Source organism: Epithele typhae (assembly GCF_022376455.1).
Source record: "Epithele typhae strain CBS 203.58 chromosome Unknown BXZ73scaffold_2, whole genome shotgun sequence".
Classification (NCBI taxonomy): Eukaryota; Fungi; Basidiomycota; class Agaricomycetes; order Polyporales; family Epitheliaceae; genus Epithele; species Epithele typhae.
In genome coordinates, this window is record NW_025954193.1 from 680,308 (window position 1) to 706,932 (window position 26,625).

The following is a 26,625-nucleotide window of genomic DNA, read 5'->3' on the forward strand; positions in this document are numbered from 1 at the left end:
TAGGGTGTCTGAGGCCGGCCGTACGGTGAGCGTCGATCCATGTCCGTGCCGAGCAGGGGTGGTCCGATCCAGCTATCGTCGGAGGTACATGCTTCACGTCTGCGCACCGGTGAGCCATCCCCACAAATGCCTCGCCGCCGCATATGCGCCTATTATATGCGCTCGCCGCTCTAAGTGCGCGGCGCGGGCTCTCCGAAGCCAGCAGAGGTGCGAACGCAGCGGGACGCACGTGTCTCCCGCGGCCCCATGCGCACAGCCTCGAGGAAGTTTATCGGAACTTGGGAGCCGCACACTTTAACCAAGGTTCGCTGAGGGCTGACCCATTGGATCGCTGATGTTTCCGCCGCCTGTGCCGGCGAGGGAGCGCCGCGGTCCGAGACGAACATCACACCCGGCCGGTGGGGAAAACGGGAGAGCTTGGGCCTAGCCCTCGGTAACTTGGATCCTTAGCGTGTGGGCACGAGGGACGGTGCAGGTCTCCGCGCTGGGCGTGCGCGATACGCACTCACCGGATGCGCGCGCGAAGACCTGCGGTGGGAGCGCACGTACGCTAGTTGGGTGGAAGCCGATGACACGGAAGAGTATGCTTCCAGAGAGAGATGCTGGTGCGCGATCTCCAAATTGCGGGCGGCGATGGTCAGCTGCACACCTCATTTGGGTCAACGGATCTCTGGCTGCCGCTCGGCCGTGCTGCGTGTTGTTGTTCCTGTGGCGCAGGGCTGCCCCCTGCGCGCCGTTCGGGCCCGATGTGGGCACTGCGTCGGGCGTGGATGGCGAGCGCGGGAGGAGGAGGTGCGAGGTTAGAGCGCGGCTACGAAAATAAAGTCTAACAGGAGAGGAGCCGGTTAGCGCGGAGTACTTAGATGATCGCTCGCTGACGCCATCGCCCGTCCGCTCAGCGACGGTGCTAATTTTGCGGCTCCCGGCGTTGTCGACACGGCCCGCAGACCACTCCCGCCGCCGTGCTCGTTCTCGAGCGATGGGACAAGCTGCGAGCGCCGTGGAACGCAGGCATCGGGCTCCGAATGCACGCAGAAGCCGGAGAGCGCTCGACCCCCGCGTGCGAGACGGCCAGAAAAGAACACCGCCACCGACGTCGGCGCGGAGGAGAGCACAATGACCTAATAAGCGTCCTTCCTGTCCGCCATCATGCTCACCCTCCCCTCCTTGCCGTCCCCCTCCCAGACCGTCCTCCCCCACCTCCGTCCTCCTGTCCTCCCCCTCCCCCGCCCAAGCCCCCTCTATGCCTGTCGCCACCACTCCCTCGGAGCGGCCTCTCCCCCCCGTCCCGCCAGAACCCCAGCCCCACCCTCGGCCCGCCCTCCACCGCAAACTCGTCCACTGCCCTCGCCCATCACCCCACTCTCTCCCTCTTCTCCACGCCGCCCTCAGACAACCGACCCTCCTCGCCTTCTTCCTGCCGTTGCTCCGGTGGCAGAGCTTCCACGCCCTCCTCAGCGCAGATCCTACTCTTCGACGCAGTCTATGGGCCCAGGAAGACTCCCGGGACGCCATTCTCGCCTACTTTGTCCCCGGATACAACCATGTACTCGGCTTCAACGACATGCAGCATCAACAGGAGATACCCCTCGATTTTCATCAGTTCTCTATCTTCAGTATGTCTCCACCTCTCTCCCATTTTGCTTTCGTTCGAACGCTCCCCAGTGCTCTCTCAAAATACGCCTTTGCACGCCTACCCAATGCTCTGCATCACTCTCTTCAATCTTCTTGCTCGCGGCGGCGACGATCCCATCCTCCGGCGCCGTTGTATGCGCCTCTCTGCCCTTGCCCTCGAGCACTCCAGGCTAGTCCTCCTCATCCAATCCCTCGCCCACGGTGCTTCGCCATCCCCTGAGCCAGAGCTCGAGGACTACGACGATATGTTGGTTCGCGGCCTGCGCGCCCCTCCGCAGCACGGCCTGCGCGAACTCGTGTTTCCGGCCCCACTCTCGGCCACCAGATCTGGATCGGACGAACCGTCGCCTGCAAATAACGCGGGCGCGCCCGCGCACCGCGTCCTCAGCAAGACTGGGACTATTCGTAACGGACGCTCCAGCATATCCTCCCAGGTTCGCGCCAAGTCCGTGGGCCCCGCCCCGACTCCGACTCTCGCAGAAGTGATCCCGCGTGGGCAGAAACAAGCCTCCTCCTCACTCTTCAGCAAATCTCGCGTTCCCCTCCCGGCGCGTTCCGAAGACCCGCGCGCCCTCAAGATGTACTCGAGCACCTGGCGACGGACCTACTCTCCAGGTAAACGCCAACCTTCGGCATACGCATTCACCGAATCGCACGAGGATAGTTGGTCCTCGCGCTCGCGCTCCTCGGTACTCGGCGAGCTGCGCGCTCCGCACCGCCGCTTCGCGTCTGTCGGCCACTCGAGCGAATCCTCGCTCTCCAGCCCCTCGTCGATCTCCCGCACAAACACCGATTCAGAACGCAGTTCACTCGTCGCCCCGCCGCGCGAGTCGAGCAGCCGCCGCGTTTCCACCATCGGCCTCGGCTCAAGCTCGGCTTCTGGCTCGAGTCGGAGCGCAAGCAATGGTGCAGTGCTCGGCTCAGGACCCCGCCATGCGAGCCCCCACGACCTATTTATTGCGACCTCGCGGGTGCGCGCGCCGGTGCTGCGGGTCTTCGTGCCGTGCACGGAGCTGGACGAGGACGCGATCAGCGCATGCGAGCGCGAACTGGCGCGTGCGGGGCTTTGGGAGCACCTCTCCGACGGGGACATCGTCTGCAACTTTGGCTACGTGCCCCCGCTCTCGTCACCGCAGTCGTCGGATGAGAGCGCGGACGCCGCGGCGGACGACAAGCAACGGCAGAAGTGGCTCATGTTCAACGGCTACTGCCTCGTCCCCTTCGTCCCACCCGCGCCGCCCCCGCTCGAAAAGTCGCTAACGCTCCCCTCGCCATTTTACTTCGCACACATCATCCCGCCGCACGTTGACCCCATGTTCATCCTGGCGCTTCCCGCGGCGACGTCTTCAATGGGCGCGGACCCGCGGGGCCGGTACTCGCGCTCGATGGACAAACCGCTCCCTGGAGAACACGACATGCAGCTCGTGAACATCACCACGCGCGTCCGGAGTTCGTCGTCGCCCGCCGGGTTCGTGATGGTCCGCAAGTACATGTGGCTCGCGCGCATCGCACGCGTGGGGCCCGAATCGGACACCGAGGCTGGCATTGCGCTCGGCCGGGGCTGGTACGGCGAATGGATCTTGGAAGCGGAGGGCACGCGTGAGGGCCGCCGTGCGCTGGAAGACGCGTTGAGCGGTGCGACGATCGGGCCTGGGCTTACACGTCGCGGTCTGTGGGAGGTCGTGAGGCAGAAGAGCGGTGGGGGGCGGTTGTGGCTCAAGTGAGTCTTTTTTCTCTCTCTCTTCGTTAGCGTTATGCACAGGCAGCGGGAACAACTGCTGATCCGGGGTTTGCGGCGGAACAGGATGCTAGTGCCGAATGTGGACGGGTACATTGACAACTTGGTTCATCCGGCGGAGCCGCCTTCGCCCGGGCAGCGCACGGGGGTGCAGCCATAACGACGTCCAACAAGTTTTTTCGTGCTTCGTGCCTTCGGGATTCTTGGTTCGCCGCAGCCCAACGGACGGTTTAGAAAATTCATGAGTTACTTCATTGCTGTCCATACTAGTCTCCACCATTCTGATCACACACGCATCCCCCATTGCACTATATCCAACATCTCCCGCGCGTACCAACGGCCTTTTTCATTGCGCTCACGACGACAATCCCTCGGTTGTAACTATTTAGCATTCTGCCTACTATCAGTCTCGTAATTCTGCTCTTCATCCCCGCCACACGCTCTGGCACGCATCTCTGCTTCACCCTGCACCCACGGACTTCCACGTACATAGCTTACAGTTCTCGTGCCAGCCCTCGCATGTTCCCAAGGCCGATGCCTTGGCGCGGCGGCTCCGTGCACCGGACCGTCTCGCACTCCCCATTTCCCCACACACCCCACACTATATCCGCCGCGCCTCCCCGACACCCGCCCGTATCCGTGCTCCCTTCTCCGGTCTTCCACTCCAGCTAATCTTCCGCGTTCACAGGGACTTTGGATGCCTTGCTCTACTGCTCTGGACATTGCCGCCTCCCGGCCTTTCCCACTCGGCTTAGCTTACACATTCTCCCTGTACTTACCCACACTGTTATCATGTATCAGCAAAACGCGGACTACATACAATACTATCGCTTCACGGCTCTCACCCTCACCCCACCCTCTTCCCGGAGCTTTTGTGCCGTGTACATCGAGCGCGCTCGATTCAGGCAGAATACTACGGGCGAAAGTGGCAACATTGCGAGAAGTGCCGCTATGAAAACGGTGGTGCGGAGCGGGTGGTGTTACATTCGTCTCAAGATGCTGCGTCGCGCTCCATGTACGTACATACATACGCCTGCGTGCTCTACTCTCCATCTAACGTGTCCCGTCCTGTCTTCGGCCAACGCAGTCCTCGTCAGATGAGCGCGGTGGTCTCGGTGCCGACGAACTGCTCGGCGGTGTAGCCGCCTTCGACGTCGGGGATGAAGCCCGCCTTGACGAGTATGCTACGAGACGGAAGTACGGAGGACCGTCAGCGGAACGAGGAAAGAAACGAAAAGACGGAAGACGAAAACGCACTCGACGGTGTCCGTGATGACCTTCCTGGGGATCTCCGCGCAGTTCGCGGGGTACCCGACCGTCTCGAGCCACGCCTGTCCGCGGCGGCGTCAGTTGTCAGTTCGCGGTCACTCGCTCTCGCTCTCGCTCTACAGGCAAGCAAGGACGGACAGAGAGAGAGCGCGCCACGGACCTTGATGTCCGCCTCGGGGTACCCGAACCTGCCCGCGATGAACGCGACGTCCGCGGCGGCGCGCGCGTCGGGCGCGTCGAACGCGCGGACGTGCGCGGAGAGCGCGGAGAGGAACGGCGCGAGCGCGGGGGCGGGGGCGCGCGTCGGGTGCGCGGCGATGAGCCAGGAGGGCCAGGGCGTCGGGACGGAGCCGATCTGCCGGCGGAAGGGCGGGTCAGGCAGGTAGAGGGAGGGAGGGTGAGAGGGAACAGGGAGAGGGTACGGACGAAGCGGCACTCGCCGGCGTCGGCGAAGGGCTTGGTCGTGAACCACTCCCACATGAACGCACTCGTCGAGCCGGCGTCGACGGAGTCGATGAGCCCCCGGATGTCGTTGTTCACTGTGCGTGTGCGGGGCGAGGCAAGGTCAGCGTCAGCGCGCAGCCAGGACGAGCGCGGCCGTTCGTCCGACCAGGACGGGACGCGCCTTGGAACTTCAGATCCGCGGTCGGCCAGCCTTGCTGCAGCGCCATAACGTACGCCATCGTCTGGCTCCCGCTGCGAGCGTGCGGGAGAGCGGGGTCAGCGTCGCGCGGGGGTGGGTGTGAGGGGACGGGGCGCGCCTGCCGTAGCGCGAGATGCCGATGGTGGTGTCCTTCAGGTCCGAGATCGAGTTGTACTTGGAGTTCGTGCCCGTGATGACGGCCCTGTGCGTACACGTTTCATTTGGTTTATCGCGGTGCGACTTCAAAAGAAAAACCGCGGAAAGCGGCGCACCAGTTGAGAGGGGTGGTGACATAGCTCCCGACGAGCTTGTAGGCCGTGGATCCCTTCGCGATCCCAGAGATCAACGGATCGGTAAGAGCGCTGCACAAAGGAGAGAATTTTCGTGGGTCAGCGCGTCCACAAAGGCTGCCGCGTCGAGGTGCGCGAGACGAACATGGCGACGTCGATCTCGTCTTTTTCGAGCCGGCCGATCAATTGACCGGTCCCGCCTGTGTGCAAGCCAGTCAGTCGCTTGATATCGAAATCGGTGCGTTTTCACAGGAACGCAACGCACTGGGGCACTCTACCAAAGTGAAGGTCTTCCCGCCGTCCGCCTCTGCGAACTGGAGAAGGGGCGACGAGAAGTGCTCGCGGACTGAGTTGGTGCGTCGGAAAAATCGGACGGGCGCAGCGCATGTCGATGATCGTTAGCTCAGCCGGACGCGCGTGCGTGCGGGGGGCTCACCGTAGCCGACACGCAAAGGCATGGCGATGGATGGTCGCTCGAACGAACACAGACGGCCGTCGCATTGGTCTTGCGAAAGCACGGGCGCTCTGACTCACGGGCCGTGACGCCGTGCCCGTGTCCTGCAGGCAGACATTACCGTCGCGCATTTTAAACAACGGCGCTCAGAACATGTGGCGACCATCTTGGCCTGTCTCCTTGAAATGAGATGGGGGCGTAGCCCTCGAGGGATTAATTGTAAGAGCCACACCACTGAAGGCCATACACACGACCATGGAATAGGGAGGATGCATTCGGTACGAGCCAACGTCTGCTAGAGTCCGTGACAAAGTAACCAACAGATTTCGTCCGGTAAATACTGTATTGTGTATGCTATGTTTCGGGGACCGAGAACGAGGAGCACGAAGAGTATGGGAAAGCACTGCGGGATATAAAAGGAACGGGGTGGAGTGGGGTGCGAGATGCGTACAAGCCATGAAGGAACGACGTGGGGTGCACATGGGGACAGGAGAGCGAGGAGACAACGAGTCCGGACGGTGGCAAGCTATGATGCAGGCGAGGCTAGGACGAGGCGGGGGGTCAAGTATGCAAGAGTGGTGGATGCGAGGACGGACGGACTACTTCGTGCTCGGCGGCCCGGACGCGTTGGGCGACTCGCCAGGCGTGCGGTTGCCCGGACCAGGAGAGCCGCGCGAGGACATTGGGCGGGCGGCGTCCATCTGGGGCTTCACGCCCTCGACGCCGGGGGAGAAACGCGGGTCGAACTGGGAGACCCCGGTGGGCTGCATGCCCATCTGGCCACCCATCATCGGGTTCATGCCCATGCCGCCCATACCCATGCCGCCCATGCCACCCATCTGGCCTCCCATGCCTCCCATGCTGCCCATACCAGTGCCCATGGGGCTCATGCCGCCCATCTGGTTCATCATGGGCATGCCCATCATCGACATCCGCGGGTCGAAGCCCATGCCCATCGAGCCCCCGGTCATCATCGGGTTCATCTGGCCCACCGGAGGCGCGTTCGGGTTGTCGCCGACCTGGGAGCCCGCGGTGGAGAAGGCGACCATTGCCTGCTGGTATGCCTGCGCGGCGGCTTGCTGGGCGGCGAACATCTGCTGTGGGCTCGCGAATCCAGGCATCATCCCGGGGTAGCCCCAGCCGCCCGTCATCATCGGGTTCATGCCCATCATCATCGGGTTGCCCATCATCGGGTTGAAGCCCATCATGCCCCCGCCGCCGTACATCGAGCCGCCCTGCTGCATCTGCTCGAGCTGCTGCCGCTGGAGGTCGTCGAGCTTGCGCTGTCGCTCCTCCGCGGACCGCTTCTCGCGCTCGCGCTCGGTCAGCGCCGCCCCGAGCCCGCCGTCCCGCTTCCGCTCGCGCTCGTGTGCAGTGACGGCCCCGAGCAGGCCCGTCTGAGGCGGTGGAGGCTTCGTGGGCACGTTGATGAGCGACGCTCCGGATTCGCGCGCGACCTCCTCCTGCTTCTTCGCCGACCGGTCCTCCCTGTCTTGCATCCCCGCCGAGAGCAGGCCGTGCGGGGTGAACGCCTTCGTCATCGTCGCCGCGGGGGCCTCCATCTGGATGAACGTGTCGCGCGTGTTCATCGGTTGCTCTCCACGGTTGGCGTCGAGCACTTGGCTCCAGATCGGACGCGCGCCTGCCTGTTGCATTTGTTGTTGTTGCGGCGCTTGCGAGGGGAATTGCGACTGTGGGCGCATACCCTGGCCGAACTGAGGTGACGGGCCGCGGCTGCCAGCTTCTCCAGGGTACATCGTCCTCCGACCGCTCTCCGCGTAGCTGTCTGACACGAACCGACGGGGCTGGGGTTGTGCGCCCAGGTAGTCCTCCGGGGCTGTGTTTCGGGCATAATTAGCTTGCGGCACACGTGGGACACGCGAGAATGACACGAGTACTCACGCTGCTGGCCCGCGGGGAGCTGGGGCAGGTCGCGGGGACGACGGGGTGGGGGGTAGCCCGAGGGCATGGGGGCGTTGACGTCCGTCGCGGAACGTGCGGGTGAGACTTGGCCATAGGGTGTGGGGGAGACTTGACCGTAGGGTGCGGGGGAGATTTGGCCGTAGGGGGATCGCTGGCCAGGGTTGTGATTGAGGTCACTCACACTGGCAGACATCCGCAGCGGGGGCTCGGCGTCCGAGTCTACCTCCTCGTCATCCTCCTCTTCGTCCTCCTCCTCGTCCTCCTCCTCGCTGCTCTCGCCCCATGCGCGCGCGTCCTTCGCCCGTGCCCGGCCCTTCCCGTTCGCCTTGCCTGGGCGGTGCGCCGCTGCCTGGGTCGCGGCCTGCTGGGCTTGCGACTTGGCCTTGCGCTCGGCTGCGAGCCGCGTGGGCGCGAAGGAAGATCTAGGCTGCTCAGACGCACGTGTGCCCGAGGGGCTTGCTGGCGTCTTCACGACCTCGGGCAGGGGCGGCGACGAGGCCGACGGCGGTGGCGAATTGGCCATCATCGAAGGAGACTGTGGGGCGGGCGGGGGCGCAGGACGATCGTCCTGCTCGAGGAAGGAAAGGGCAGCAAGCGCATCGGCGTTGGGGTCGTCGAAGCCAGCGTGCTCGGGGGCGGCAGCCATTGGGGAGGTCTTGGGCGATAGGGGGCGATCGTCCGCGTCGTCGTCTTCGTCGTCGGTCCTGGTCGTGGCTACAGAGTCGGTGGGAGTCGAGTCGACGGAGGGGGTCTGGATGAAGGCTGACAGCCGCGTCGCGGGCGCTGCACGTGCGCCGGTGGGCCGGTTACGTAATAGACTGCCGGGCCTGGGCGCGGGTGCCTTCTCCTGATTGGACAGCTGAGGCTGCGGGTGCTTCGCAGGAACGAGGGGAGCAACGGGGTGCGTGCTCGAAGTTGCGGACGACAGCGGGCTCGCTCGTTTGTTTCGGAGAGGACTCATCGCCGGAGGCGATGGCGTGTAAGGCGGCTCGGACTCTGAATCCGACACAGATTCGTCCTCATCGTCCTTGGGGGCGGTGGGGGACCCTGGCGGCGCGACGGAACGCCTTCTGGCTGCATATGCTGCATGTAGAAAAGCGCCGCGCCGGCATCGCCCAGGATTTCGTCGGTTAGACTGATCTTCTTCTGATGTCCGGGTGCGGGCGGTTGAGTCTGCGAAAGCGTGGGAGTGGTCGGAGAATACAACGGCGCTGGGGGTGGAGAAGATTCGGACGTATAAGATGGGTGAGACATGGGAGTAGGGATGGTGTTCATGGGGCTGGATATCGAGGCTTGAGAGATAGAGCGATCGGGGACCATTCGAGCAAACGACTGAGAAGGGACGATCGGCGGAGAGGGTAGAGCCGGGGAGGTCGTGGAAGGAGATGTCGCGCGGAATGAGGATGTTGTTGGGGATGGTGAAGTCGTACCACTAGATAAAGCGACCGCGGCGGCGGCATCAGCAGCAGCTGCTGCTGCGAAGCGTGGCGAAGTCGACGGGGTCGTGGTGCGAGGCTCCGAGGACATCTGGCGTTTGTCATACGGGGATGGTAGATGGGGAGACCCGGGCTGGCTGGGAGATCGCGAAGGTGAAGTGGCTTGAATGGGTCCTGAATGACCAAGCTTGGAGTCAGGTCTCGAGCCGGGCCTCGAACTGAAAGCTTGGCCGTATGAGTCGAAACTCGCTCTACCGGACTGCATGTTCTGGTCGGGTGAAGGACTGGTATTGACGGGACTGGAGACGAGAGGCTGAGGTAGAATGGACACACTCGACTCCTCTGGAATCATCGATGTGTGCGGCGGGAAACTGGCCGAACCGGATTGTGGCTTGTTGAAAATACCTCTTTCGGATGACGATGACCGTCCTTCCATGGGCGTGCTTCGCTCGGTGATTGGTGACAGGGAACGGGGGTCGGCATTGGAGGGAGAGCTGGTAGCGATAGGGCTGGAATCGAAGCTCAGAGGAGGAAGTTGCATAGACCCGCTACCGCTCGTCGCAGGTTGGCTCTGTGGTAGGGGAGGGGACTGGGAAGGAGTCTCTTCGATATCTGGAAGGGGCGGCAAAGTCGGAGGACCTTGAGCGATGACAGACCCATTCTGGGGTCCCGTAGGCCCTTCTGGACCCACTCCGTTCATGCGGTCTAGCAGAATATGTTGCAGCTGTGAACGGGCCGCCGAAGTACTATCGTTCCGAGGATCCAATGTCTCCGCAAATTCACGATCCAAGAACAGTAGCTGAATCGATGAACGTCAGTCACGAAGAACAAAAAAGTGCGTAAATAACGTACATCCCGGTTGGGACCAATAGGGTAAGCGAACATCATCGACTGAGCATCGCGAGGGTCCCAGGAGTACATCCTCGGTCGGCCATATAGACCAAACGCGTCATGGAGTGCTGGAAGGGAACTCAGTTACTGTGAAGGCTCCCAATTCACGACTCGTCCTCACCAATGATCCACCTGAGCATCTCTGAAGCACGCATTCCTGCTCCTTCCAATTCCGGCATGATCAAGAGCCACGCTTCGTGCATCTTGTGGACTCCAGCCATTTCCTCATCGCCAAACTGGCCTTCCAACTTTATCAGCGTGCTTCGGCTAATGAGCTCGGGGCGTTCTGGATACACCGCGAAGGCCTGAGTCACAGAGCGCATTGTCAACAACGCCTTCTTCTTGTCCTTGGGTTTTGGCCCAGCGAAAAGGCGAATCAACGGCCGAGAGGGCGTGCTAGGCGGAGGTACCGCCTTCTCCCGCGAGAACAGTGCGGACATGCGGCGTTTGCGAGGCTCGTTGGGCGACTCGGCGCGTCCATTTGTTGAAGAGGATATTGAGTTGTGCTCGGAGTGTCCCATGTGCGTCCCCGTGGAGATGACCATCCAGAGTTGCTTCCAATCCGTCTGACCGGCGATCCGGATCCGTACCCAACCTTCCAAGTGACCATTCGTGAGCGGACTGGGTGCACTGCGGCCTGTGGACGCCGCGGTGAGTGTCTCAAAAGATAGAGAAGCGGAGAAGCGGCTTACCGTCGTTGAGTGTGATGCGGATCAAGTGTGCGGTGTAAATCTCCTCCAGGCGCGACTTCTCCCAGGCGGCGAGACGTATAGCGGCGGTCCACTGTATCAAGGCTTCCGCTGATGGGCACGCGAACAGATACATGTTCGATCCCGCCGTGTTAAGTGTCAGGACGTTAGTCCACCGTTTTGGGGGCTGTCCGGGGACGTTGGATGGCGCTTGAACGGATCCTAAGACGCGAACGAACTACAGAGTCGAGATAAGTCAGTTTCCTGCCTTCAAATGTGCAGAGGAACGGCTGCCATCGGTTGATTTGAAAAAGGGCCAGCCAGTAAGCCGAATACACCAGCCCTCGTAGAGGGCTGGTGCTCCCGACTTTCGTTTCAACGGCGGCACCCATGGTGACCAGAGCACTCACCGCATCCGTGACATTGATGTACGACGGCGGAGCCTGCCTTCCTTCCTTCTCGGCCGCCTGCACCTCCGTCATGTCCCACACGCTCAACGTGGTGCCGTTAAGCTGTGCCCAAACCTCCGTCCAACCGTCGTCCTTCGCCGGTTTCTGGCTGTCGGGCTGCCGCTCGAAACGTCGCGTGAGAGGGCCCGAGAAATAGATCTTGTGTGAGTGCGCAAGGGTGAGCTGCACGACCGACCGGATCTCGGGGTGCAACACTTGCGCGGGGGCCGCGGGCGGTTGAGGTTCTGCACCGGGCTTGACCATGGGTGGTTGCTGCTGGGGGTGCGGAGGAGGGGGCTGTTGTTGGGGTGTTTGCCCGGACATCTGCGCCTGCTGAGGAGGTGGGTGGGGAGGGATAATCTGCTGTTGCTGCTGCGGGGGTGGAGGCTGCTGTCGCTGCATCAGTGACTGGGAAGGCTGTCCTTGCTGAGCCATGGGCTGCAGAGGCGGTGGAGGAGATTGGTGGATGGAGGGGCGCGGCTTGACGAGCCTAGGAGCATTGTGCTGCATGTCCGAGCCGACCATAGACATGCGCTGCTGGGAAGGTTGTTGTTGATGCAAGGATGTGGGCCCTGGCCGCTGGGGATGGGCGGTCTGTAGCATCTCGTCGGGCGTAGAGGACTTGCGGGAGAAGAAGGAAGTGAAGGAGGGTTTGGAGCGATGCTGGGGTCTGCTCGAAGACTCATTTGGGGAAGGGTGGTGATCATTGCTGAGAGACTGCCGGGACGGTGCCGGACGGTTGGCGAAAGAATCAGGAGGAGGCGGAGAGGCCTGCGGCGCGTGGGATGGGGGAGAACTGCCAAAGGAATGCATGCGCTCATTCTCTTGACGCCACTGCTGGAGACGGGCGGGTGACACGAAGCCGCTGTTGAGGTCGTCCCATCGGGGGCTCGTTGAAGGTCTTGGGGGCGCGGTGGCCATGTCTGGCGTAGGAGCGGAAGGAGGTGAAAGTGAGAGCGGGAGAGGGCGCGTCTGGCCGCAGCGGTGGATCGGCCACTGCCTGGCTGCAATCGGTCGCCTCGCCCATGCTCTGACGTCGCCCTGTTCGCAGCACGTGCGATCCGACGCGCGAACTCACACTCCCCCGCGCCCCGCCGCACAGCCCCTCCGACAGACCCTCCGACATGAGATTCCGCTGATGGATATCACAATGGACAGTACGCGGCATTTTTTGCACATTCGCACCCACCAGCACCCGTCGACCGGTCTCGACTCTCGACCCCAGCTAGCCATCGTGGCGCGACAACATGCCCTAGGCTGAAAGCTGAACATTTTTGAAACAGTGACCCCTCGCCTTGTCAGAATGTTCATCCATCCTCTCATCGTTGCCACATTGCGCCCACCTTTCCCTTTCCACACTCACAGGGGATATGTGCAGCATGAGTGACTGGCATCTCAAACAGCATTTGCTTCAAACAGGATTGTTCCAGGCCACCAGAGTCAACACGACATTGGACAAACACAATCGGCCCAACCTTGCTGTACATGTCCAAGGATCAGATAACCAAGAAGAATAGAAGAATGGATCTCGACGTCGATGTCTAATCTCGTCACAGCACGGTAAACTGCGCAATATATCCTTTTCGCTGCGCTGCTCTTTTCCTTGTCTGCGCTTTCATAAAATGTCCCCGTAAACGCCAAACGTATGGTAGTATATGAAACCGGCGCATACAGAGTGCTTAAGACTTCAATCGCGCGGCACGCAAGGCTTCGTTGCTAATACATCGTCACTTTGCCCGAGATTGATCCATATCATCGCTGGAGAAGGCTACAGTTTCGCAGGAGTATCCGCGACTTGAACGACACTGAAGGAGAGGTCAACGGAGTCGAAACCAGAGGCCAAAGTCCCACATACAGTTTTCCGGTGTTGCCTCCGTTGAAGAGCAAGTTCAGCGCTTCCGGCGCGTTCTGTAGACCCTTTACCACGTGGAAGCGACGTTTGAGACTGCCATCCCTCAACCACGTTGCGATATCCTTCTGAGCCTCCGGATAACGGGACGCATAATCGAACCTGCGACACACATCAGTTCAGGACCCGCGATCGGCCGCCAACAGCACTTACACCAGGAAACCTTCAATCTTTGCCCGTTGGGCAATGAGAGTCATGTAGCCGGTGAGCCCACTAGGCTTGGCCTTGTCTGCAGTCATCCATAAGTTATAAATCACCCAGAGAATATCATCATAACATACTGTAATCGGAGATTGCTCCTGCCGTCCATCGTCCTCATATCAGTTTAGGTCTGCCCCACTGTGAACAACACAACATACCGCAAAGGACAATCCGGGCCCTTAGGTTCAACCTCGAAAGCATGAAGTCGAGGAGCTCCCCGCCGACGTTGTCGAAATAGACATCCAAAAAGCCAACCGTCTTTTTGAAGTCGGCATGGAATGTGGGGCTCTTGTAATTGAAGGCCTTGTCGACGCCGAGATCATTCTCAAGCCAGTCGCACTTGGCCTGGGAGCCGGCGATTGCGTAGACTTTTGCGCCTCTCTTCTTGCCGAATTGGCAGACCATGGAACCAGTCGCACCCGCTGCACCGGACACGACGAGCTTCTCACCAGCCTTGACTTTGCCGACATCGAGAAGACCCTGCGCACATACAATGAGATGACGTCATGTGATCATGGATTGCCTCGCACGAAGTACGCGGTCATGCCTGCCAGAGAAGTTAGCAACCCTAAGAGCCTGACTAGAGTAATTACTTACCCGTGCCGCCCATCGGCCCAAGGAAGTCAAGCACATCAACGCCAGGGGGAGCACTTGTAGACGGATCAGACTGCGCCGCTGCGCCCGTTTTCAGAACGCACACTTACTTGATTTTCGAGGCGATTTTGTCGGGGAAGACACCGTATTCTGCCCAACCTAGCGACCAGTGCGTCGTCAGTCCTCTCCACAACCGACCGATACATACAAGAATGCGGGACACGTACCGAATGGTCCGTCCACAATGTCGCCCTTCGTGAACTTGCTCCCCGGCCCGGCCTCCACGACTTCTGCTACAGCCTGCCCTCGCATGACCTCTCCGATCCCGACCGGGGGCATATAGCTACGCTGGTCGCGGAGCCAGCCGCGCATTGCTGGGTCCAGCGAGAGGTAGTGCAGCTTCACGAGGACCTCGCCTTGGCCTGGCTTGAGCGAGGCGAGGGGCACGGTCTTGCGCGCAAAAGTGGTGGGGAGAATGTGCTCTTTGGGCCGCTCCGCGAGCGTGATCTGGGTGAAGGTGGGAGCCATGTTGGTCGTACGTGTGTGCAGAAAATGCGGGGAAAGAGGCCGCACGCGACTGGCCGGTAACGCGTCGTTGTCAGCGACCCCAACATGATATACGTTCACGAAGCGCGCCACGATCGGCGGGTCGGGAACTCGACTGCCGGGCAGGCTACATACAGTAAGTTCCAGGATCCGCGTCAATGCATAGCGCGATCACCGCCCCAGTGTTGAGACATGCGAGCGCTCGCGGACCAAACCACGGACATCTCGGCTGTTTCTACCTCGCTGGTCGTCGGATTGGATCCGTATGTTGGGACTGCTACGATAAAATACTGTGCAAGGTTTAAAAGCAAATGAGTATGTATTGCGACCCCAGCGGGCAAACCGGTTGGGATATAGGGGACATCAACTCCGCCCGGCTACCAGTGGCCTACTAAAGTACTACCCACACCATGTTTTCAAATGTCATCCCACAGATGTCGTCTTTCGGTGGAACGACTACGTGGATCGATGTTTCACTCCCCAGATCAATTCCAGTTGCGGCGTGCTTTTAAGGATAAGTCAGAGAAAAACGAGAAAACTCCGTTCTCGCCCAATATTGGTTAACTATATACACCGCAAGGATTGATGCCATTACACACTGAGTGCGGTCGTTATCAAGCTTTTAAGCTTGCAATGATATCCTAACCCAGGCAGCAAGAACCCGAGGGTCGTTGAACCGCAGCCACTACTCACACCAAGTTGTCCTGGACTTCTGTCCAAGTTGGTTATTTTTTGGCCCGTCGTCAAGCGGTAGTCTGACATTCACGGCCACACGCCACTGGATCCCGTAGATATCGTCCCGCATGATTCTCTCACTTTTTGTGTACAGTATGAGTGAGATCTTGAGACTCTAGAGGTGTCCTTGAAGGTGACGCGTCTCACGTGATGTGACGCGTCTAAGTGCTAGCATGTGAATTGAGCCGGATCAGAGCACCCACCGCGTCGAGCTTGCTTTCCCCGTTCTCCTTCAATTGGGGTAGACACTAGCATATATACCCCTACCGGCAGACCAAAACCATCCTCTTCCTCGCACCTCCTGAAGTCTGCGCCATGGGCCGCCCCACCTCTTCCACGCTCCCCGAAAGCGCACCTCAGGACAGTTTGACTGTTCGTGACAACCGCACAGGCAAGGTCTATACCGTACCGTGAGCATACACCTATTCTTGCGCAGATCGCGGAACCCAACATTGCTCAGGATTACGGACAATGCTATCTCTGCCACCTCTTTCAAGTCAATGGTCGCACCTTCCAAGGCTGGTGAGAGGGAGGAGAACGAGACGGAGAAGGGCCTCCGTGTACAGGACAAGGGTTTCCTCAACACTGCGGTCATCCGGAGTGAGATCACATACATTGACGGCGATGCTGGTGGTACGTGCTTGAACTCTGGCAGTCTCGGAATCCCGTGTTGACGTTCTTGGCTGGGCAGTTCTCCGCTATAGGTATACCCGCTTCTGACCTGCCGAACGCAACATTCTAATTAAAATCAGAGGCTACCCTATCGAGCAGCTCGCATTGAAGTCTTCCCATCTTGAGACAGCATATCTGCTCATCTACGGCAATCTGCCCACACGCGAGCAGTTCAAGTTCTTCGAGAGCGAAGTCCTCCGCCACTCTGTCATGCACTCGGATGCGGAAGGCTTCTTCAGATCCTTCCGGTGAGTTTACAGCTTTTATGCCGCGAACCCCATTTGAACAATACGTGTATTCCAGCTATGATGCTCACCCCATGAGTATGCTCACGAGCGCGTTCGCCATGCTCGGCTCTTACTATCCCGAAGCCAACCCATCGCTGCGAGGTGAATGATCCTAGTTCGCGGCGGACATATGCACTGCTGACGACGCTGTAGGGCAACGCCTGTATACGCAGGGCGACGCGTCTTCGCTGGCCAACATGGACAGGCAGATTTACCGTCTCATCGGCAAGGCAACTACACTTGCCGCGTCAGCTGCCCCGTTATTCCTTCGTTTTCGTGTTTGTCGCTGATTTCATCTCAGGATGGCGTATCGTGTACGTCAAGGACGTAACTTCGTCACGTCTCCGACGGGGTTGAGCTACACAGGCTCGTGAGTAGCATTTACGCTGACTTGTCGCATTGCTGACGCCCCACAGCTTCATGTACCAGATGGACCATTTAGGAGAAGAGAATTACGTCCCTAACCCTGTTCTCGAGAAAGCGCTGGATGTGCTCTTCTTGATTCACGCGGACCACGAGTTGAACGCGTCTTGCACGACGGTCCTGCAGACTGGCAGTTCGCTCGTCGACCCTTACTCTGCAATCGCGTAAGATTCTGTGTGATTGCGACGCTGATTCCAATGCTGATACCTCTTTGCAGAGCGGGATGCGCTTCACTATAGTGGGTCTATACTGGATCCTTTTCACCCGTGCCATTCATACCTAAATCATTCGTCTACAGCGGGCCTCTACACGGTAATGTCTGTGATCGCTCATTTAACATACAAAGCTGACGCGTATCTTGCAAGGTGGCGCCAACGAGGCCGTAATCCGCATGCTCATCTCCATAGGAAGGTATGTGATCTCGAACCACCGCACTGAATCAGCCCGCCTGAATCTTGTTACAACTGTCAGTCCGAAGAACGTTCCTGCGTTCATTGAAGCAGTCAAGAGGCGCGAGAAGACTTTATCTGGATTCGGCCACCGGTGCGTCATGTCGGAAAACCAGTCATACTGCGTGTAGCTAACATGGGCTTGGGATCAGTGTTTACAAGACCGTGAGTTCCACAGTTCTCCTTGATATCAACAACAATTGAACCTACTGTTTTCAGTCAGACCCGCGCTCTTTTATCGTCCGGAAAACCGCCGACGAAGTCTTCAAAGTGTGAGTTGGTCTTGATGTCAAACGAAAACCTCGGCCAAATGTTCTATTTTCCAGCACCGGCAAGGATGAACTCTTGGAGACCGCAATGGCTCTCCATGACGCCGCGATGAAAGATGAATACTTCATCAAACGCAAACTTGCCCCAAACGTGGACTTCTGGTGCGTGATTGATTGCAATATTTGTTATCTCGTCCAATGAACACGTTTTCTGCAGGAGGTGAGTCGTTCGAGCACCGGAGGAACGTGTATTGAGCGTCAACAATGTCCGACAGCGGACTCATCTACCGTGCGATGGGTGAGTTTTTCGCGTGTAATCAGACCGGGGGTGGGTTCTGAAAGCGCCGTTTCCGCGCTCCGCAGGCTTCCCTATGGACTTTTTCCCGGTGCTCTTCGTGGTTCCGCGCGTCGTCGGATGGCTTGCACATTGGCGCCAGATGATGCTGCAGGAAGGTGGCGTGAAGATCTGGCGTCCCAGACAGGTCTGTGCCTCCTTCATGTGCCTCTTGTTACGGTTCCTGACGAGCTCGATTGACGGGCGATCGGTATTCGCCATATGCGGCGGCTACCGCGCGGCTGATTTCGTGCGCCGAAATCCGATGTGTGCCATGCGCGCCTCATCAGGTGTACGTTGGCGCGGCGAAACGGAACTACGTTGCCGTTGATGAGCGGACCGAGGTGGCGGGGCTGAGGGAGACGCCGTCGCAGGTAGAACACGGAGGGTGAGTGCGCGCCGACACGCGTGATGGTCGTGGTCGACTGACGATGGCACGCAGCATAACGAAGCGGACGATGCTGGCCACGTTCAAGGGGAAGAGCAAGCTGTAGCAAGTCGCAGAGCTGCTGGGGGCGAGGGCCTGGTGTGTTGGTAGCCACGTAGCTATATTCGCAGTGCAACCGTCGACGTCAATCTTGGAAATGCGACGGGCCATCAATATGCTTGGCGGCGAGGCGGCCGCGAGTCAGAGTCGTGCCCGGCGGGGAGAGTGTTGTGCGGCCGGATCAGACCGTCGTGTGCCGTGCGTGTTTGGCATTGTTTGGCCGTTACCAGGCTCCCGGTGGCCTTCGCCGCGTTGCTTTTCTTCTCACTTTCCACCGCTTCCTCATCCTTGTCCGCCCCGCACCCCCCGCGTCCCGCCCCCCTCTTAACCCCTGAGCCTCCCCGCTCCACTCTTTGCACGTCGATCAACGATGTACTCCACTCTCCTTTCCGTCGCTCTCTTCTCCACCCTCGCCATCAGGGGAGCTCTTGCCGATTTCAACGTCGACACCCCTACCGTTGTTGCAGTACGCACCCACCCTCGGTCGCCAGGTAGCCGACTCACTCACGCACCGCGCCCCCCAGTGCCAGGATGTCCAGCTCAAGTGGGACTCTGACGGCTCCAAGTCGTACGACGTCGCCATCGTGCCCGCCGACGAGCCCTGCGGCACCGTTCTGTGCGTACCTCCAGCCGGGCTTGTCCAAGGCTCGATTCTCATGGCGTTTATACTGCAGTGTGGATCTCGGTGACCACACCATAAACCACATCACCTGGAAGAACGTTACTCTCAAGCCCGACACCACCGTCATGATCTCTGTCCTTTCCGACAACGATGAGGGCTGGAGTGGCCACGTACGTAGCCCAGAAACCCGGCCACACTAGTGTCCTCATGCGATTGTCCCACCTGCGCTCTAGGTCACCGTCAAAGCGGGCAATGACACTTCGTGCCTTGGTACCACCGTCGCGTCCTCCGCCGCGGCTGTGTCTACCCAGAAGACTACGTGAGTTATTCTTGCTCCTGATCTTGCAGCACATTGATGTTGACCGTATCACTGCTCCATCAGCCTCGTCGCGAATGCTGCCAGCGCTGTCACCTCCGCTTCCTCTGCTCCCTCGGCACCCAAGACGTCGGATGGTGCAGAGGCCGTCGGCGCTGCCGCCGCTGGTCTCGGCAACGGCGCCATGTCGGTTGGCTTCTCGATGGGCGCGGTTGCGCTCAGCGCGTTCGCCGGTATCGCCGCCTTGGCCTTCTAAACAGCCCTTCCCCGCGCTGGTCAGCGCCATATACCCCTCGGTGACTCGGTTTCTTATTGATCTAGGGAGGAAACGCCATGTACAGCTACTAGTCTAGTCCCGTCCACGGCGCCGGATCCCCCCTTTCGACAGAACGGAGGCCCGCTGGAGGCAGGGCTTCTGCGGGCATTCATCTTGCAAGCCTCGGTGGAATGTTGTTCTTGATATTAAACACGCCCCACGCCCTCCCCCCACGCCCTCCATAACGTTGTTGCACGACTCCTGGTCACGACGGCTGCGCGTGCGTGCGTGCAAGCGGGTCGCGTTCGATAGAGTGGTGATATCTAGTTCTCGGGTGTACACCTCCATCATCTGCAAACAATGATTATTTCTATGTATCCGGCTCCCTCTTTCCCCTCTGCTGCTGCGTGTGCTCCGACCTGTGTGGAACACGGAGGAGTCAAGGAGAAGCGTGTGCGAGAGACATGGTGATGTCGACCTTGGTGGCTCTGCGCGTCACGCAGCATCTGTTCGGTTTCTCTTGTTCCTTATGGTTGCAACGGTTACCATTAATTGGCTTCGGATCCAACAACACAGATGAGATGACATATGTAGTAGCGATGCGAACTGCCGAGGTAAATCACCTGTGTTTCGTCAGTAGAGGTGACTAGTGACCAGACCAGATCACCCAGCCACCGGTGATTCCAGGGACGACATCAAAGAGTTGGATGGGCGTGATGGGCAAGACGGCGACGTCGCACCCCAATGAGTGCCATCAATATTGTCTCGGCGCAGGCAAAATATTATTGTACAATGGTCCATACAGTACGTAGGCGGATATATGTAAACATAGAAGAGTCGGGGCACAAACAAACGGCGCGAACAGAAGGTGTGACAACAAGCTCACGCCAGCTTTCACGACCTCGAAGACATCTTTTTCGTGAGGCTCTTGAGTCGCTCGGCGTTCTGCTTCCGGCGCTGGGTGTCAACCTCGACTGATGCGTTCGTCTTGGCGAACCCGGCGGACGAGCGCGGCGCGACGGTGTAGCTGCCGAGCTCGCGCTGGGGGATCATGACCGCGTTCTTGCGGACCCGGTTCTTGTCGCTCTCCCGCGCGCGGGCGAGGATCGCGTTGAGGCGCTCCGGGCCACGCCCGCCAGGCCCGGTGCCGTCGTCGAGCTGGGCGGTGGGGACCACGCGGTCGCGGTACGAGGCGGAGCGCTTGATGATGGGGCGGGACCAGGTGGCGACGAGGTCGTTGGCGGCGCGTTGGATGTCGGGCGTGACGCGCTTGCACTTGGTGTAGAAGAGGACGATGCGGCCGACACGGGACTCCTTGAGCACGGCAGTGTCGATGTAGTCCATCTTCTTGAGCACGGCGAAGAACTCGCGCTGGATGTCGAGCGCAGGGAGGGACTTGTCGGGCAGCGGCTCGAGCCACCGGCGGACGCCCTCGAGGAGGTTGTTGTCTTGGATTGATTGGGAAAGGGATGATCTGGTGTGGGTGCATGTTCAGCCTCGCCTCACGGGAGAGCTGGTAATGACGACTTACTTTCGCAGGATTTCCATGACCTGCGGAAGCAGGCGAAGCTTGGACACAGCAGGCAGCTTCTCCCTGTTTGCCTGCTCATCGTCCGCTGCCGCCGCCATCATGGACTCCTTCAGACGGGACACTTCTTCGTCCGCGAACCGGTCGAGCACGTCCTCATCGTCCTTGCGCCGCCTGCGAGCCCGGGCACTCTTCCACGGCCGGAGAATCTCCTCAATCTTCATGTCCAGCTTCATCTTCTTCACTGCGACATGATCAGGTACGCCCAACAAGAGTCACAACGCACCACGTACCGACTTCGGGTGGGTACTGGGACCAGTCAATATCCTCGGCCGGGACTTTCTTCTTCGTCGACGCCCGCTTCCTCTTGCGTTGGGTTGTCCGACCCTCCTCCTCCTCGTCGTTCCGCCGCCCCTTTGCACGCCGTTTTGTTGGGGCGCGTTTCTTTTGCGCCTTATACTCGTCTGCGGAGTCTCCGGAAGAGTCCTCCGGCGGCGCGTGGGTCGGTGCGACATCTGAGAGCAACTATGAGCGACACTACTGGATGGATATGCAGCAGGAAACGCACCGTCTTCGTCCGAAGACAAGTCCGAATCAGAGTGACCGAAGATGGCGGCGGCCAACTCATCTTCTTCAGGCATATTGGGCTATGCAGATGTTTCACGGGCTATAGTGCGCCACCGAGGCAGGCGAGGTGGAGGTTGAGTGGAACGTCGAGGGCGACACGCGCCTAACGCTACTTACCGGCGTGTAAACAAGTGGAGCGTGACCAATTCGCGCGCGACGCGTCCAAGGAGGCGCGCGCGAGCACGTCTTGAAGCTTGACGGTCGCCGGCCACGAACTGACTCGGACTCTCACATGCTCTTGGCTGCTTCTATACCCTGCTCGTCCCCGCGGCTCTGCTGGCAGGCTAAAGAGACTCGATCATGGGTGTGAAATCGTTGTGGCAACTTCTGGACCCCGTGGGGCGGCCCGTGCTGTATGTTTCTCTTGTTATGTCTCCCACACAGCCATGTTAAGCAGTGCCGTGTCGCAGGCTCGAGACGATAGAGGGGAAGTCCATGGCCATCGACTCCAGCATCTGGATATACCAGTTCCAGGCCACCATGCGAGACAAAGAAGGCCACGGGCTCGTGAACGCGCATGTAGTCGGCTTCCTGCGGCGTATCACCAAACTGCTGTTCTACGGGATCAAGCCCGTCTTCGTCTTTGATGGTGGGGCTCCTGCTCTGAAGATGGCAACTATTGTGAGTTCGCTTCCATCCTCAGGCGGCGGACGGATGTGATATCGTTGCGAAAAAGGCGGAGCGCAAGAATAAGAAGATTGGAGCGGCCGCGAGCCATGCCAAAGTCGCCGAACGTTTGTTGGCGGCGCAGATGCGCCGGGAGGCGTTGGACCACGCATTCGCCAATAGGTGTGTCCTTGTCCCGCTTGTGGGAGCGTCACTCATCGCCGCTCAGCACCGATGCGAACGGGAAGAAGAGGCCACCACCAGGTCGAATCGACGACAACACAGTCTATTTGGAGGATATCACTGGCGCTGCGCCCACTACCCCGGCCAAACCTGCCAACCCTGACACTTCGCGGCCTACGCCGTTGTCCTCTGGCAAGAAGTCTAAATGGCGCGATCACGATCCATACAGGCTCCCAGAGGTCAACATGGATGCCGCTGTAGCGAAGGCCACCGCCGGCGTCGCGCCTGATCCCCGGCTTGCCACAGAGGATGAGCTGCGCACTTTCATTGAGGAAATGCGGCCGGAGGATTTTGATGTCAACTCTGAAGCATTTCGTGAACTCCCTACGGAGCTGCAATACGAGATTATTGGTGATCTCCGCCTGAAGTCCAGACAAACCTCGTACAAGCGTCTTCAAAGCATGCTCAAGGTATCAAAAACGCCCCTTGACTTCTCAAAAGAGCAGATCAAGAACCTAAAGCAGCGGAACGCTCTGACGCAACAGCTCCTTGTGACGACGGACGGCATTGGTAAAGCGCACATCACTATTCCAGTTAGGATTGCGAGCGAGCGCAACAAGGAGTACGTTCTCGTCAAGAACGACGGCGTCGATGGTGGATGGGTGCTCGGGATCCGTGACGACGGCACTGCTGTGAAGCCCATTGAGATCGACCCAACACCAAAGGTTGAGCCAGTGACCGCAGCGGTCGAGAACAGCGAGGACGAAGATGACGATATGGAAGATGTTCCCATGTGAGAGACAACCCAACTGTCGACACTCTCAAGGTTCACTAAATGCGGATTCTAGAGAGCAGCCAGACGTCCCTGGGTCAGCTATTGACGCGTTGTACGATCCTGACCTCAGAGAATTCCGTAGAGGTCAGGCACTCGCTGCTCTAGCCGCCCGGTACACACCAAAAGGGTTAGCACCACTTGTATCGAAGACAACGACAAAGAAGAGCCAACCACTGTTCGCGCTGGAAGACGACGAACTCCCGCAACTGGAAGACCTGGACGATCCCGAGCTAGCTTTCGCGATGGAAGAGTCAGCGCAACTCGAGGAAGAAGCGGCCTTGCGTCGAGCCATCGAGGAATCCAAGCGTATTGCTGTTGGCCCGTCGAAGAGGGGGGAATCGTCGTCATCGGCAGCGAAGGCCCATTCAAGTCCGGGAAAAACTCGCACTTCTCAGTGGCACGCCGTTAGCAATGAGTCGGACAACGACGACGACCTCTACGCTTCACCTACCCGACTGGAGACGGCTCTATCCATCGGCGGGGCAGCCCCTCGTCGCCCACCAAGGTCGCAGGCTAACGAGCCGTCGCCGTTTCTCGTAACCTCTTCCTTCGGTATACCAACTCTTCTCCTCGGTCCAACAAATCCGATGTCCTCTCCTTCAAAGCCCTCTGAAATATTGCCCGCGGATTCGGAAGAAGACGATATGGAAGAGGTCCCTGTCATCAACGTGTTAACAGACGACGCACTTCCAACCTCCACCCCCACCGCAATTGAAAGGTCAACCGCACCAATCAGCGTCGAGTCGGACCATAGCGACGACATGGAGGTCGTGGAGCCTGTCCAGGTTTCTCCGGCACGCCCAGGACCAGCGCGGCTTTCGACCGACCAAATTTTTGCAAACGACGCGGCTCGGCTCACCATAAGGTCGCGTCCCACAACTCCCCCAGCGCCGCGGCTCACGGAATCTGCGCCAATCCTTCTTTCCCATACTCACCCTATTGACGTCGACGCGATGGATACTGTTGGCGTCCTTCGCCCTCCAGATGCTACTTCTGCCCCGGTGTCAACATATCCTACTATTGTCGTCGCATCTCGCGCAACGCCGCCTGAGACATCCACTCCGGCCTCTCCTGGCGTCCCGACTTCGAGACACGAGGTTTCTTCGGACTCTGAAGACGAGCAAATTCCATGGTCTCGCTCCCCTAGCCCCACTTCCCGGGCTAAGGGGACCCCCAAGGAAGCTCAGGAACAAGGCTGGGATGCTGCTCACGAAATGGATCCGCACGCGGAAGAGGATGAGTATACTCGTTTCCTGTCGCAAGTGAGGGGAAAGGACGTCGACTCCATCCGCCGCGAAATCGACGAGGAGATCCGTGAACTGAACAAGCAAAGGAAGAACGCCATGCGTGACTCCGAAGACATCACCCAGCAGATGATATCGCAGATTATGGTATGTCCTCTCCCCAGCCTCGTCCCTTCTACGTCCTTAGTCTTCCGCACCCGCAGATCATGCTCCGCCTTTTCGGCATCCCGTATATCACCGCCCCGATGGAGGCGGAGGCGCAGTGCGCTGCGCTCCTCTCCCTCGGCCTCGTCGACGGCATCATCACGGATGACTCAGACGTCTTTCTTTTTGGGGGCGCGCGCGTACTCAAGAACATGTTCAACCAGTCCAAGACCGTCGAGTGCTTCCTGCTCCCCGACCTCGAACGCGAGCTTGGGCTCGACCGCGACAAGCTCGTCCGGCTCGCGTACCTCCTCGGGAGCGACTACACCGACGGCCTACCGGGGGTGGGCCCGGTGGTCGCGATGGAGCTCCTGAGCGAGTTCCCGGGCAACGATGGGCTGCACAAGTTCAAGGCGTGGTGGACGAGGGTGCAGAGCGGACGGGACAAGACAGAAGAGAGCGCGACGGGGTTCCGGAAGCGGTTCAAGAAGAAGTTCAAGGAGCTGTATTTGGCGGACGAGTGGCCGAACCCGTCGGTGGTGCGTACCGGGTTCTATTGTCGCGACGGGATTCGTGGGCTGAAAGTGCCGCAGAGGGACGCGTACTATCACCCCACGGTAGACGAGTCTACAGAGCCGTTCAAGTGGGGCATGCCCGACCTGGACGCACTCCGGGGGTACGTCTGTCAGTCTACTCTGTGGTCGCCTCTAACGTGTTCCAACTAGCTTCTTCAAATCCGAGCTCGGCTGGGACCAAACGAAAGTCGATGACCTGCTCCTCCCCGTCATCAGCAAGATGTCCAAGCGCGCGCAAGGGACATCCACGAACGCACAGGGCACGCTCTCCGGCTTCTTCGATGTGCCGCTCGGGGCGAACGCAGCCCCGCGCAAACGGCAGGCCTACGCGAGCAAGCGGCTGCAGCAGGTCGTGTCCGACTTCCGCAAGCAGCAGGCCAAGCTACGGGGCTCGGCAACGCCTGCTCCCCTTGGGAGAGAAGGGAGCGAGGAAGAGGAGCAGACTTCGGCGAGACCGGCGAAGAAGCGGAAGAGGAGCGGAGAAACGACGAGGGGGAGAGGGAGGGGAAAGGCCAAGGCCAAAGCAGCTGAGGGCGAAGTCGACGATGCCAGCACTCCTTCCTCATCGGGGAGGGGCGGCAGAGGGAAGGGGAGGGGACGGGGAAGAGGAGGGGCTCGCGCATCGAAAAAGCGGGCTCGAACTCCTTCGGATAGCGAGGAAGACGCGTTTGTGCCGGATGAGCAGGATGGGCCTCCCACTGACGGGGCTCCCAGTCGGGAACAGCTTGGACTGAGGCCTCGGCCCAAGCCTCGACCAGTGCGCAAACCGCCAAACGCACATCCGGAGGACCAGATTGGAGACGTTGCTTGATATGCTTATGATATGTACACGAGATTCGATCCTTAGCCATAGTATATCTCTAGTTCACATTGTTTATCACCGGTGAGAGCAAAGCTCTGGTAGACGAACCCGCGCATCCATAACATATGGCGGCGCCTTGCGGTAAGAGAGGCGTACTTAAGACCGACCCGACGCCATGCCACGGGCTCGTAACGTCCGCGTATGTACGCAGTAGGGTATGGCGTCATAGAGTAAAAAAAGATAAAGAAGAGACGAGATGAGCGCATGCAGGCAACGGAGTGACCGGTTATGGATGTCTTCACACCAGTCTTGCGGGCACCGGAGTAAAATGGTCAGGGTTATGAGAACGCAGTTGGTCGAAGTGTAGTCTGTCTGTGGGCAGCGAGATGGGCACGTCTTGCGCAGTGACGATCGCAAGTAGCTGAAGTGGCCGCGAAGTGACGCATTTGCCCGAAGCGGAAGAGAGGATGGAGGGCCGTTTCAGAGCCTAGTGGATGTGCGGTGATCACGTCCCGGCTGTATATAGTGAATAGCGCGGCGGAGGGTACGTTGGGTGGACATATG

At 59.6% G+C, this 26,625-nt stretch overlaps 8 protein-coding genes across 8 annotated transcripts; 4 read left to right on the forward strand and 4 right to left on the reverse strand.

Moving 5' to 3' along the window:
• Positions 1-1,243: 1,243 nt before the first annotated feature.
• On the forward strand, positions 1,244-3,533 carry BXZ73DRAFT_38978 (uncharacterized protein; the record flags this gene model as incomplete). Its single annotated transcript, XM_048018290.1, has 4 exons — positions 1,244-1,616; positions 1,666-2,464; positions 2,531-3,355; positions 3,440-3,533. 4 exons carry the CDS (start codon positions 1,244-1,246, stop codon positions 3,531-3,533), a joined length of 2,091 nt encoding a protein of 696 aa, XP_047883133.1.
• Positions 3,534-4,466: 933 nt separating this feature from the next.
• BXZ73DRAFT_86693 (periplasmic binding protein-like II) lies at positions 4,467-6,033 on the reverse strand (the record flags this gene model as incomplete). Its single annotated transcript, XM_048024284.1, has 10 exons — positions 4,467-4,557; positions 4,631-4,704; positions 4,803-4,997; positions 5,069-5,181; positions 5,268-5,338; positions 5,404-5,487; positions 5,558-5,647; positions 5,721-5,775; positions 5,841-5,921; positions 6,012-6,033. 10 exons carry the CDS (start codon positions 6,031-6,033, stop codon positions 4,467-4,469), a joined length of 876 nt encoding a protein of 291 aa, XP_047883134.1.
• A 350-nt stretch (positions 6,034-6,383) lies between these two features.
• Positions 6,384-12,338, reverse strand: BXZ73DRAFT_86694 (uncharacterized protein; the record flags this gene model as incomplete). The annotated part of the gene is made up of 17 exons (XM_048024285.1): positions 6,384-6,432; positions 6,711-7,866; positions 7,932-8,103; positions 8,134-8,735; positions 8,763-8,779; positions 8,810-8,826; positions 8,851-8,888; positions 8,910-8,948; positions 8,999-9,909; positions 9,934-9,957; positions 9,979-10,049; positions 10,080-10,093; positions 10,121-10,187; positions 10,241-10,347; positions 10,401-10,916; positions 10,972-11,206; positions 11,379-12,338. 17 exons carry the CDS (start codon positions 12,336-12,338, stop codon positions 6,384-6,386), a joined length of 4,995 nt encoding a protein of 1,664 aa, XP_047883135.1.
• An 847-nt stretch (positions 12,339-13,185) lies between these two features.
• BXZ73DRAFT_96137 (alcohol dehydrogenase) lies at positions 13,186-14,649 on the reverse strand (the record flags this gene model as incomplete). Its single annotated transcript, XM_048026993.1, has 9 exons — positions 13,186-13,222; positions 13,273-13,428; positions 13,480-13,555; positions 13,608-13,625; positions 13,686-14,007; positions 14,058-14,074; positions 14,125-14,177; positions 14,232-14,280; positions 14,349-14,649. 9 exons carry the CDS (start codon positions 14,647-14,649, stop codon positions 13,186-13,188), a joined length of 1,029 nt encoding a protein of 342 aa, XP_047883136.1.
• A 1,068-nt stretch (positions 14,650-15,717) lies between these two features.
• Positions 15,718-18,330, forward strand: BXZ73DRAFT_38527 (peroxysomal citrate synthase; the record flags this gene model as incomplete). Its single annotated transcript, XM_048018213.1, has 19 exons — positions 15,718-15,812; positions 15,863-16,035; positions 16,094-16,106; positions 16,155-16,322; positions 16,378-16,463; positions 16,515-16,608; positions 16,663-16,731; positions 16,778-16,948; positions 17,002-17,022; positions 17,083-17,096; positions 17,150-17,195; positions 17,256-17,327; positions 17,386-17,398; positions 17,453-17,505; positions 17,560-17,664; positions 17,778-17,800; positions 17,866-17,984; positions 18,127-18,224; positions 18,279-18,330. The coding sequence occupies 19 exons, from the start codon at positions 15,718-15,720 to the stop codon at positions 18,328-18,330; spliced, it is 1,485 nt and encodes a 494-aa protein (XP_047883137.1).
• Positions 18,331-18,693: 363 nt separating this feature from the next.
• BXZ73DRAFT_96139 (uncharacterized protein) lies at positions 18,694-19,517 on the forward strand (the record flags this gene model as incomplete). Its single annotated transcript, XM_048026994.1, has 5 exons — positions 18,694-18,789; positions 18,848-18,939; positions 18,998-19,115; positions 19,179-19,264; positions 19,328-19,517. The coding sequence occupies 5 exons, from the start codon at positions 18,694-18,696 to the stop codon at positions 19,515-19,517; spliced, it is 582 nt and encodes a 193-aa protein (XP_047883138.1).
• An 894-nt stretch (positions 19,518-20,411) lies between these two features.
• On the reverse strand, positions 20,412-21,686 carry BXZ73DRAFT_96140 (uncharacterized protein; the record flags this gene model as incomplete). Its single annotated transcript, XM_048026995.1, has 4 exons — positions 20,412-20,991; positions 21,049-21,289; positions 21,339-21,560; positions 21,614-21,686. The coding sequence occupies 4 exons, from the start codon at positions 21,684-21,686 to the stop codon at positions 20,412-20,414; spliced, it is 1,116 nt and encodes a 371-aa protein (XP_047883139.1).
• A 421-nt stretch (positions 21,687-22,107) lies between these two features.
• On the forward strand, positions 22,108-26,070 carry BXZ73DRAFT_38860 (PIN domain-like protein; the record flags this gene model as incomplete). Its single annotated transcript, XM_048018263.1, has 7 exons — positions 22,108-22,293; positions 22,349-22,461; positions 22,508-23,246; positions 23,314-24,687; positions 24,744-25,223; positions 25,278-25,360; positions 25,410-26,070. 7 exons carry the CDS (start codon positions 22,108-22,110, stop codon positions 26,068-26,070), a joined length of 3,636 nt encoding a protein of 1,211 aa, XP_047883140.1.
• Between the last annotated feature and the right edge of the window lie 555 nt (positions 26,071-26,625).